This window comes from Heloderma suspectum, chromosome 3 (genome assembly GCF_057233095.1).
Source record: "Heloderma suspectum isolate Gila_16-S chromosome 3, 16-S_ref, whole genome shotgun sequence".
In the NCBI taxonomy this organism is placed as follows: domain Eukaryota; kingdom Metazoa; phylum Chordata; class Lepidosauria; order Squamata; family Helodermatidae; genus Heloderma; species Heloderma suspectum.
In genome coordinates, this window is record NC_139460.1 from 179,277,920 (window position 1) to 179,290,672 (window position 12,753).

General features: G+C 45.3%; 1 protein-coding gene across 1 annotated transcript in view; it reads right to left on the bottom strand.

The window, feature by feature from the left end:
* Nucleotides 1-708: 708 nt before the first annotated feature.
* Nucleotides 709-12,753, bottom strand: part of GDF10 (growth differentiation factor 10) — a 38,007-nt gene continuing 25,962 nt past the window's right edge. The window contains exon 3 of the mRNA XM_084845097.1: nucleotides 709-4,615. Coding sequence (XP_084701223.1) covers nucleotides 4,424-4,615 — 192 coding nt within the window. The 3' untranslated portion in view covers nucleotides 709-4,423. The remainder of the gene's footprint in view (nucleotides 4,616-12,753) is intronic.

The following is a 12,753-nucleotide window of genomic DNA, read 5'->3' on the forward strand; positions in this document are numbered from 1 at the left end:
GCGAAAATAAAGGGGAATGCAGATAGCGTAGCGGGCGCTATTTGCGTCCCTTTTTGATTCCCCATTTTAGCCTACGTAAATATTTATGTAGGCTAAAATGGGGAATCAGTTCTGGGGAACTGGCGAATCCAGTTCCGGACACCACATTTTAAGAAGGATTCAGATAAACTGGAATGAGCCAAAAGACAAAACAGATCCAATACATTTACTGAATGGTCTCTAGCTGTATTTAGCATTGCCACTTCCTGACCTGGAAAAAAGGCAGAGAAGTGAGTGGAAGAATTCTGGCAGAGAGCTAAGCCACAGATTTCACATTTTTTGCAGCGTTTCTGTTGGCCATGCCTCTGAGCTCTCAAGTAGATGAAAGGAGGAATGGCTCCTTTGGGGTGTTCTTTAATGAACAAGAGGTTTTGGCAGATGATACATTTAGATACATGGGAAATAGTGGTCCTACTTAATGGGGGAATGTGCACGTGAGAAACAGGAGGAACATCCCACAACTGTGGATGTTACTGCATCTCTTGACGTACCATTTTTGTTAAAATGCAACATCCAATCAGCCCCAAAGTTATAATTAACAAAAACACAAATGTCTATTTTTAGTAAATAAAATCATATTGCTTGTAGTTTCTACTGGGATCCCAGGAACAATATCTGTGTAGAAACTGAAATTAAATAGAACAAAAAGACTCTCTAAGGGGTAGAGTTACACAGCTTTTATTTTGTAAAATAACATTTATATTATAAGAGATAAGCAAATCTTTGTTATACTAATGCTATCTATCTAAGCTTATGCGGTATACTCAGAATACATATTGTAATATATAATACTCTGTGTGTGTGTGTGCGCGCGCATATGTATGTATGTATGTATATGGAAGTACAGGAGTGCCCCTTTAGTTAAGGTGAGTCACACAAAAAAAGGTTCCACCAGTATAAGCCTCAAATGTCTCAAATGCTTATAAAAATGACACCTGTTGAGCTAATAACTTGAAACTTGTCATCCATGATCAAGGTCTACAATTGTTTCAAACCCAATACAAACTGACACAGGTACAGTAAGTTAAAAAGTGCTGAACATTGACACATTTGTACTTTTTACAATCATATATTGTAACCTGGCATATTTTAGGGATGGCATGAGCGTCCAGTTGGGGCTCAAAGCTCGGCGATTTCTCCTTGGCTTGGTCCTCCAGACACCCATCTGCAGATACCCGCACTTGCCCAACTTTGCACCCGCAGAGCCAGGCAAGCATGCGGCTGCCCACTCCTGGTCTCTTTACAGCCACCATTTGCATAAACGGTTACTTACAAAAAAAGGCAGAACTGCCATTTTTACGCAAAATGGCAGCTCGGGAGGAAGCGGGCGGCTGTGCACCGCTCACTGGGCACTCATGGACTGCCCAGCCATGAGCAGGGTCAGGCAGCTGGCGAGTGGCGCAGGTTGGGCTGAGTGTGCCCATCCCTAGCATATTTATTTATTTCTAATCCACCCAATAACTAATGTTCTCTGGGCAGATATCATAGATTTCTTTCAAATTTTGGTGAAAAGCATTGATGTACGTTATTCTGGCTTGTCAAGGAGGTGTGCTTTTCATTGTTTTGGTGAAATTCTGTGCAGTGGTTCCAAAGTTTGTTTATTTATTTATTACATTTATATCCCACCTTTTTTCTTCCTTAAGGAACCCAAGGCTGCATACATAATCCTCCTCCTCTCCATTTTATCCTCACAACAACAACAACCCTGTGAGGTAGGTTGGGCTGAGAGTCTGTGACTGGCCCAAAGTCACCCAGTAAGCTTCATGGCTGAGTGGAGACTAGAACCTGGATCTCCTGACTCCTAGTCCAACGCTCTAGCCACTACACCACACCGGCTCTCACCACAAGTTATTAAGATTATTAAGGTTTTTCTGTCCAATGGAAGCTGCTGGCATCAACAGCTGGCAAAATTATGTTGGGCATGCTCACTTTCACTCTGAGGCTAGAATGCCACTAGTACTCCAGTGTTTCCAGAGGAATTCTATTACAGAAGGTTTCTATGTGCCAGACCTATTCCTTTAGCTATGGAATGTAATCTCACAAGGTGAGGCTACACATTATGACATGGACTGGGACCCTAGCTCTGGGGTGGGGAGATGTTAACCTTTTGCCACCCACCCCCCCGGTCCCAATTGGGATCAGGCCTCCCATGCTTCCAGTTTACATTGCCCAAAAGGCATCCAGTTGTAAGGTCTAGGGCAAAGGGTTAAAGCCCCCTACCCACCCCTCTAGGGTCCTGACCCATATTAGGTCTCATGCACTTACTTTTGAATAAAAAAGAGAAAAAAAACTGGCTATGTCTTTAAAGTAACATGCAGTTAGATCCTCAAGGTGTATGGGGTGGGTGGGTGGGGGGTGGAATGCACAGGTAGGGAAAACAGAAGGATCAGGGCCTCACAGCACATTTTTGGGGGCAGAAATGCAGCACAAGGGCCCTGATCCTTGCTCTAATTTTCTGTGTGGTGGCAAAAGGACATTCAAGGATTGTGTCACCTTCTATGTATGCTCATTAAGATGGTTTTGAGAATCCAGCCCTATTCAGTCATTCTCATTGTGTCTAAGATCTACATGTGAGGAAGAGAAGCAGAGATGAGCTCACCAGCTCCACCCCCACCCCCCAACCGTTCTTATTGCTTTCTACATGTGGAGGGCAACTGTCTGCAGAGGAGAGCCTCCTCTCTCCGTGGAATTCTCCCCGAGATGTCAGAATCCTGATTCTTGAAATGAAGTCATGATCACCATTAGCTACATATTTATAATCCCATTTATCATATAGGTAAACTTGCAGGAAAGCAGGTTCAAATACAATGGAGAGAGGATTGCCAGCACTGTAATTATAAATTTCCTTTTTAAACCCAGGAAAATTCTATTATCAAAAAACCCTGCTGGTTTAAGACTAGAGTAAGGCTATCTCATGTTGGCTCAAGCTCCACAAAGCCAGGAAACTGGAAGCTAAGGCCAATGCCTTAACTGATGTGCCCTGTGATCAGTGATGATGTTGTAAGCAAGTACAATTTGTGACATTGCACAACTTACCCTCCATGCACTCACAGTTTTCCTCGGTCAGCAAAGATGCTCCAAGTTGCCCTGATCCTATATTACCTTATGAAGTATCTAGCCTTATTACTAGAAGAGGGCTCCCTTGCACCCATCCTGCCAGCTACTGATGTAAGTATCAAACTGGCATGGGTCAACTCACAGGAGGATTCCACTAGCAATACAGTAAGGCTCATATGCTTCATAAGGCAATACAGGATGGGGCATCTTTGCTGGTCTCAGGGAGACCTTCCTCCCCATATGGATTTGGGCCAGAAATTGTGGGTCCATGGAGAGTACGTTGTAGGCAATCACAATTTGTGACATTGGACAACATCATCATGGGCCACATCAGTTAAGGCATCAGCCTTAGCTTCCAGTTTCCTGACTTTGTGGCGCTTGAACCAACATGAGAGAGCCTTAACTCTGGTCTTAAACTGGCAGTTTTTTTTAAATAACTGAATTCTCTCTCTCTCCCTGTTGTATTGCCTTTTGAATCATCAGAGTTAAGACTATCTCATGGATATAGATAGATATATTCACTGGGAGACTGGTCCTACATGAGCCTCAGAGGCATTCTTAGAAAATAAAAATGGTGGGTGGCTGCAGCCCAGTGCTACATTTTGAAGCATGCCCAGCTGCTCATAAAAAAGAAAAAGTTAAGTTGCAGCATGGTAGGAAATGTCCTTGGGGTTGTTCTGCCTGTGCTGTGTGTGTGTGTGGCGCATTAGCAAGTTTGTTTGCCTGTTTTGGCATGGTGTGTGTTTTGCCTGGGTGTGGGTGTGTGTCTTTTGCCTGGTTTTCTTTTGTGGGTGGGTGTTACACCTGTGTGTGCGTTTATGTTTCTCTGAGCATCAACAGGTTGCCAAACTGTGGGTTCAAAAGAATGGTTTTGTGTTTTGGAGCTCAGAACCCCACCTACATTCTTGGGCAAGTTAGTTTTCTTTCACCAGGTTGCCTTCTGGAAAATGGTTGTTTTCTGACTGGCCATGCCCACCATGGCAGCCATTTTGTGAATGGGCATGGCCTTCCCATGGCAGCCATTTTGTGAAGGCACCCTCTCAAAAAGGCTGGTGAGGCCCTGGTTTCAATGTTTCTTTTAGATCGTCAGGCCATGGGGAACTTTGCTAAATATAGATGACTACACTAAACAACATTATCTTTTCTCCGATATGTGAGTTAAGAATTAGAAAGTGCCAAAAGGCAAAATATATCAGTGTTTCAGAGCCCCCTCTAAAGACAGCAATTTAAAGTCCACTCATTCATAAACAGAGTTGGAATAATCACCATTCACAGGCCACGGACTCTTACTTCATTGTGTGTGTGTGGGTGTGTGTATACACCAATCTTATTGGCAGGCACAACTGTTAACAGACATATTGGGGTACACCTTTAACACAACATTTTTGCTCTCATCTAGAAATAGAACACTCAGGGAGTTCATTTTGTTGGGGACACAGCAGGGCTCTGGAATGCCTGGAATGATCCCTACGGCTTTCACAATGCTCTGGATTGTGGCATGGTTCGATGGCCGTACGATCTGGAAGAGAGAAGGAAATCATTACTGCTTCTTGGCATGGAAGCTGTTTTCCCAGAATGGTCAGGAAGCCTGTTGGAGGAGAAAGAGAGGAGAGGTTTGTGAATGACTGGAGGCAAAGGACCAGGCCTTTTGCACGTGAAGCAAATGAGTAAACGTGAGCCTTCCTTTAGATGATGTATCTTTTTGTGATCATAGCAGCATTGCTGATGCTTCCTCCTCAGCATTTCTTCAGTCCTGGGACAGCTTTGGAGTGTCATGAGCCCCATCTACACGAGCCTTTTACTCCAGGGCAGCTGCGAGTCGAGGTCCTTCAGGACATATGACGTAGTCGCCACTTTGCAGCCATCCGTGGTTTTCTCCTGGATAATCCTGGATAATTTGTGAACTGCCCAGACAGCTTCGGCTATTGGGCGGTATAGAAATGAAATAAATAAATAAAATGAAATAATCCGGATTTCTGAAGAGGCGTTTTGCTGCAATATTTTTGGTTTGCTGTGGGGTTCTCCCACGGTTGCGTGCTGTCTGTCCCTTCCCCAAACTGACTTCACATTTTGCGGTGGGCATGTTGTAGGCGTGCATAGTGCTTGCGTCACTCTGTGATGCCCCTTTACTCCCCCTGTCCCTTCACAGCTGCGCAGTTACAGAGGCACAGAGAGGCATTTTCATTTATTTAATCACACTTCTGCACATTTTTGCAGCTTTGTATCTTCACAATGGTTGCTTTTGGACTCAGTGCCCAAGGGCCGGGGGGGTCCTGGGGGAGGACCACCTTCACTCCGGCCACCATTTCGGAGCAATGGGTAGGCACGTTAGGGATGTCAGAGAATTCCGCCATGGATCTCGGTGAGGCCGAATGCCAGTGCATTCAGCCCCCCAAACTCCGTGGCAGAACGGCCTGCCACCCCCCGCCCCCCCGCAGATCCCCCCCCGGGACGAGACTTACCTGGGGTGGATCTTCCAGGCGGCAGCGGCGGCTGGTCTTCCGACCGGCTGCCGCTTCTGCCATTTGCAGTCTTGTAAAAACACACACACAAAAACGACGTGATAGGCTACGTAAAGATTTACGTAGCCTATCATGGCTGGGTTTAAAAAAACAAAACAAAACCGCGTACGCAAATGGCAGCGGCTACAGCCGCCGCCATTTGCGTTCCTTATTTTTGGCCATCTTAGTCTACGTAAATATTTACGTAGACTATGACGGCAAAAATAAAGGGACGCAATACATAATTTTTTTATTTTTTAAAAATAAAATAAATAAAAAATAAATTTGCGTCCCTTTTTGATTCACCATTTTAGCCTATGTAAATATTTACGTAGGCTAAAACGGTGAATCAAAAAGGGACACAAATAGCGCCCGCTACGCTATTTGCGTTCCCCTTTATTTTCGCCGTCATAGTCTACGTAAATATTTACGTAGATTAAGACGGCCAAAAATAAGGAACGCAAATGGCGGAGCTGCCGCAGAGCACAGCCGGCTGTGGAGGATTCTGGGGGGGGAGGAACGGATCGTCTCCCCCCCCAACGAGGGTTCCGAGGGGAGGGACAGAACGCCTCCCCCACCACCATCAACATAATCCACGGAAAGGTAAGTGACTTTCGTACATCCCTAAGGCACGTATCGCTCATGCCTTGGGTGAGTGCGAACCATCGCGAAAGTCTCAGGCTGGGGAACTGACAAACAGATGGCGTGGAAATGAAGGCGCACAGAACACCCACATTTTACCTAACAAATGATGGAAAGACACAACAGAACCCCTGAAATACAAAACAGCCACAGAATTGTTGCACCCCAAGCTCATAGGCCTGCACAGCTGCACATTAAAATATAATGGCAAAAAAAGGGGCATGTTGGAGCCTGTTGGCGAAGCCAGCGGTAAACTGCGAGTGTATCACAGCAGAAGCTAATGCAAAGCTGCATTGCTGTGCAGTTGCGAAGGAGTGAAGGGTGAAAGCGGTGCCATGTAGATGAGGCCGTGGCATCAGCTTCCAGCAACAGCACAACAGAGAGCTTGCTCCTAGCTTCTTGTCTCAGACACCATTTTCCTATCCTTGTTCTATGTCCATATATATCTTTTGAAAAGACAAATATCAAAGCTGAGAAAGAGAGGGCCAGGTCTGAGATTGCTTCTCAAACTAGGAGTTCAAAGAATTTGAGTCATCTTGGTAACCAGCTAAGATCTGTGGCTGCCAGGACCCCGGCCCACATCCAATGCCCAGGGTTTTGTCTTTGATATGTGGATTTCCAGAGGTGCTCCAAATGCATCCAAAGCACAGCAAGAGGGTGAAGGGGTAGGAGTGCAGCTTGAGGTTAACAGACAGATGGTCAGGGAATATTTATTTATTTATTTGATTTGATTTGTACCCCAAGGCACAAAAAAGGCACTCACGGCGGCTTCCAGGCACAATTAAAACAGATAAAAACAATAAAACTATACATTAAAAGACAATAAAACATAACATTACAGAATTTTTAAAAACAGCACTCAACCCAACAGACCCACTTACAGGCGAAAGGCATTTTTGAATAAAGCAATCTTGGCCTGCCAACAGAAAGGCAGCAGAGAAGGAGCAAATGTAGCCTCCCTTGGGAGGAAATTCTAAAGCCTGGGAGTGGCCCCCTCTTGGGTCACCACCAAACATGTCTCTGAAGGTGGCGGTCTTGAAAGAAGGGGCTCTCTAGAAGGTCTTAAGAACTGGTCAGGCTCTTATGGAGGAAGGCGGCCTTTCAGGTAGACCGGTCCAAGCCGTATGGGGTTTTATATGTCATAAACAGCACTTTGAATTCTGCCCAGAAACAGACCAGTAGCCAGTGAAGCGTCTGAAACAATGGAGTCACATGCTCCCTGTAACTGGCCCCAGTCAACAAAATTCTGGACCAGCTGAAATTTCTAAACAGCTTTTGAAGATAGCCCCATGTAGAATGTGTTACATGGGAGTGTGTTACAGTAGTCCAAATGGAATGTAGCTACGGCACATGTGACTGTGGCCAGATCAGACATCTCTACTTGGCACACTAGCTCAGCTGTGCAAACACACTCCTGGCCACTGCCAGGTGGGCATCCAGGTTCATGGCCAAGCCCAAGAGTACACCAAAACTGTGGGCCTGAGTCTTCAGGGGGAGTGTAGCCCCATCCAGCACAGGTTGAATCCCAACTAAAGCTAAAATCTGACAAGACGGAAGCTCTGTGAATTGGTGGTTCCCGAGTCCAGGAATAGGGTGACCTGGCCTGGATGGGGTTGTACTCCCCCTGAAGGAGCAGGTGCATAGCTTGGGAGTACTCCTAGATCCATTCCTGTCACTGGAGTCCCAGGTGGACTCTGTGGCCTGGAGTACTTGGGGCCAGCTTCGGCTGATCCTCCAGCTATGGCCTTCCCTGGACAGGGATAACCTAGCCACAGTAGTACAGGCGCTGGTAACATCCCGATCAGACTACTGCAATGCACTTAAGGTGGGGCTGGCCTTGAACACAAGTCAGAAGTTGCAGCTAGTGCAAAATGCAGCAGCTAGACTGCTGACTGGAACATCTCATAAAGACCACATAACACCAGTTTTAAAAGAATTGCACTGGCTGCCAATATGCTTCCAGTCGGAATTCAAGGTTCTGATTATGACATTTAAAGCCCTAAGCAGCTTGGGACCTCAGTACTTGAGGGAGCATCTCTCCCTATATATGCCTGCCTGAGGACTGAGATCTGTTGGAGGGGCCTTCCTCTGCGTCCCACCAGTACAAGACATACATTATGGTAGGATGTGGGAGAGGGCCTTCTCTGCTATGGCACCGTGGTTGTGGAATGCCCTCCCCTTGGAGGCCTGATTGGCGCAGACACTGGTTTCATTTCAGTGCCAAGTTAAAACATGGCTTTTTACCAAAGCCTTTGAGGGCTACTTGGATTCCCTGAGCTTGCACACTGTTTTAACTGTTTTATTGATTTAGATTTTAATTGGTATTAGTTTGTTTAATGGTTTAATGTTTTTAGCTGTTTAAATTATTTATTGTTTTATACTGTTTAAGCCCCCTTCATGGATCACTGCTTTGTTGTGGCAAAGGGGCTTGCGTAACTCAGTGAAGCCATAAGCTATGCCATGCAGGGCCACCCAAGACGGACAGGTCATGGTGGAGAGTTCTGACAAAATGTGGTCCACTGGAGAAGGAAATGGCAACCCACTCCAGTATTCCTGCCAAGAAAACCCCATGGAACGTATCACAAGGCTAAAAGATATGACGCCGGAAGATGAGCCCCTCAGGTTGGAAGGTGTCCAATATACTACTGGGGAAGAGCAGAGGAAATTTCCAAGTAGTGCCAGAAAGAGTGAAGCGGCTGGGCCAAAGCCGAAAGGACACTCAGCTGTGGATGTGTCTGGTGGTGAAAAGAAAGTCCGATGCTGTAAAGAACAATATTGTTTAGGAACCTGGAATGTCAGATCAATGAATCAAGGTAAGCTGGAGGTGGTCAAACGTGAGATGGCAAGATTGAACATCGACATCTTGGGAATCAGTGAACTAAAATGGACAGGCATGGGCAAATTTAATTCAGGTGACCATCATATCTACTACTGTGGGCAAGAATCCCTTAGAAGAAATGGAGTAGCACTCATAGTCAACAAAAGGGTGGGAAAAGCAGTACTGGGGTACAATTTCAAAAACGATAGAATGATCTCAGTATGAATCCAAGGCAAACCATTCAACATCACAGTAATTCAAGTCTATGCCCCAACCACTGAGGCCGAAGAAGCTGAGGTTGATCGGTTCTATGAAGACCTACAACACCTTCTAGAACTAACACCAAAAAAAAGATGTCCTCTTCATCATAGGGGATTGGAATGCTAAAGTAGGAAGTCAAGAAATCACCGGGATAACAGGCAAGCATGGCCTTGGTGTACAAAATGAAGAAGGACAAAGGCTAATGGCGTTTTGCCAAGAGAACACGCTGATCATAGCAAACACTCTTTTCCAACAGCACAAGAGGCGACTCTACATGTGGACATCACCAGATGGTCAATATCGAAATCAGATTGATTATGTACTTTGCAGCCAAAGATGGAGAAGCTCTATACAGTCAGTAAAAACAAGACCAGGAGCTGACTGTGGCTCAGATCATGAGCTTCTTATTGCAAAATTTTGGCTTAAATTGGAGAACGTAGGGAAAACCACTAAACCATTCAGGTAGGACCTAAATCATATCCCTTATGAATTATACAGTGGAGGTGTTGAATAGATTTAAGGGAATAGACCTGATAGAAAGAGTGCCTGAGGAACTATGGAGGGAGATCCGTATCGTTGTTCAGGAGGCAGCAACTCAATCCATCCCAAACAAAAAGAAATGCAAGAAAGCAAAGTGGCTGCCTGATGAAGCTTTACAAGTAGCTGAGGAAAGAAGGGAAGCGAAAAGCAAGGGAGAAAGGGAAAGATATATCCAACTGAATGCAGATTTCCAGAGAACAGCAAGGAGAGACAAGAAGGCCTTCTTAAATGAACAATGCAAAGAAATCAAGGAAAACAATAGTATGGGAAAGACTAGAGATCTTTTCAAGAAAATCGGAGATATCAAGGGAACGTTTTGTGCAAAGATGGGCATGATAAAGGACAAAGAAGGCAGGGACCTAGCAGAAGCAGTTGAGATTAAGAAGAGGTGGAAAGAATACACAGAAGAACTCTACAGGAAAGATCTGAATGTCCCTGATTGCCATGATAGTGTGGTCACTGAACTTGAGCCAGACATCCTCAAGAGTGAAGTGAAGTGGGCCTTAGGAAGCATTACTAACAACAAAGCTAGCGGAGATGACAGTATTCCAGCTGAGCTATTTAAAATCCTAAAAGATGATGCTGTTAAAGTGCTGCACTCAATATGCCAACCAATTTGGAACACTCAACAGTGGCCACAAGACTGGAAAAGGTCAGTTTACATTCCAATTCCAAAGAAGGGCAATGCCAGAGAGTGTTCAAACTACCGTACAATTGCGCTCATTTCACATGCCAGCAAGGTGATGCTCAAAATCCTACAAGCTAGGCTTCAGCAGTATGTGAACCGAGAACTACTGCAATTACAAGCTGGGTTTCGAAGAGGCAGAGGAACTAGGGACCAAATCGCCAGCATTCAGCTGGTTTGAAACTCAACATTAAAAAAACTAAGATCATGGCATCTGGCCCCATCACTTCCTGGCATATAGAAAGGGAAGAAATGGCAGCAGTGACAGATTTTATTTTCTTGGGCTCCAAGATCACCGCAGACGGTGACTGTAGCCATGAAAATAAAAGACGCTTGCTCCTTGGGAGGAAAGCTATGGCAAACCTAGACAGCATAGTAAGAAGCAGAGACATCACCTTGCCAACAAAGGTTCATATAATCAAAGCTATGGTTTTCCCAGTAGCAACGTATAGCTGTGAGAGCTGGACTATAAGGAAGGCTGAGCGCCGAAGAATTGATGCTTTCGAACTGTGGTGCTGGAGAAGACTCCTATGAGTCCCCTGGACTGCAAGGAGGTCAAATCAGTCAACCTAACAGAAATCAACCCTGAGTGCTCATTGGAAGGACAGTCTACTGAGGCTGAAGCTCAAATATTTTGGCCACCTAATGCGAAGAGAAAACTCCCTGGAAAAGACCTTGATGCTGGGAAAGATTGAAGGCAAAAGGAGAAGGGGACGGCAGAGGATGAGATGGCTAGACAGCATCACCGATGCAATGAATATGAACTTGAGCACAATCTAGGAGAGAGCGGAGGACAAGAAGGCCTGGCGTGCTATGGTCCATGGGGTCATGAAGAGTCGGACACGACTTAACGACTGAACAACAACAACAACAAATGTTTAAATTGATTTTATCTGTATTCCGCCCTGAGATCTTAATGATATAGGGCAGGATACAAATGATTTAAATGAATAAATATTCCCTGATCTGCCTTTCGACTTCTTGTCGAACTTCTTCCACCTCTGACTTCTTCCACCTCTGTCTTGTTTGGAGTAAGCGTCAATTTATTTGCCCACAACCAGTCCATTACCAACATCAGGCACTGATTTAGAACCAGAACATCTTCCTTGGATTTGGATGGAGAGAGAGAGTTGGGTGTTATCAGCATACTGGTGGCACTGAACTCCCAAACCCTGGACAATCCCTCCCAGCGGTTTCATGTATATGTTAAATAGCATGGGGGATAAGATGGAACCCTGAGGGACACCACAGGCCAATGGCCATGACATCAAACAGGAATCCCCCAGCACCACTTTCTGAGATCACCCCTCCAAGAAGGACCGGAGCCACCATAGAACAGTGCCTTCTAGTCCCGCCTCAGACAGATGCCTCAGAAGGATACCATGGTCAATGGTATCAAAAGCTGCCAAAAGGTCCAGCAGGACTAACAGGACACACTCCCCCTGTCCAATTCCTGGTGTAGATCACCAGGTGACCAAAGCAGTCTCTGTCCCATAATCAGGCCTGATGCCAGATTGAAATTAATCTAGATAATGCATCTCATCCAGAAATCCCTGGAGCTGAGAAGCCAGCACATGCTCCAGCACCTTGCCCAAGAATGGAATATTGGAGACTGGCTGGAAATTATCCAATACTGCAGGTTTCAGGGAGGGTTTGTTTGTTTGTTTGTTTGTTTGTTTGTTTTATAACAAAGGTCTTACCACTGCCTCCTTTAGGCAAGTCAGAATCATACCTTGCCATAAAGAGGAGTTCACTGCTACCCTTACCCACTCAGCCAGTCCCCTCCTGGCTGCTATTATAAGCCAGGAAGGGCAAGTGTCCAGCACACAAGTGGTAGGCCTCACCTTACCTCATCTAAGCACCTTAAATGAGTTCAAGTCCCCAGATGAATTGCATCTTAGGGTTTTGAAGGAGCCAGCAGATGGATTCTCAGAACCTCTATTATCTTTGAGAAATTATTGACCCAGGAAGTATAAAGCACTCAATCTCTAGGCACCTTGACACTAATGCAGTGATCACTGGAAGCCAGCATAGATTTTTCAAGAACAAGTCCTGCCAGGTGTTAATTTGGTACCAATCTTATCTGCAGGTGTCCACCACAAGATGTAAAACATAAAAACAAGGAAAAAAGTGCCCTTGCGCTGTTTGGTGGAATCCTATTCCTCAACCCATCAATGAGTTGATATATCACACTTGATTCAGCACTTTAA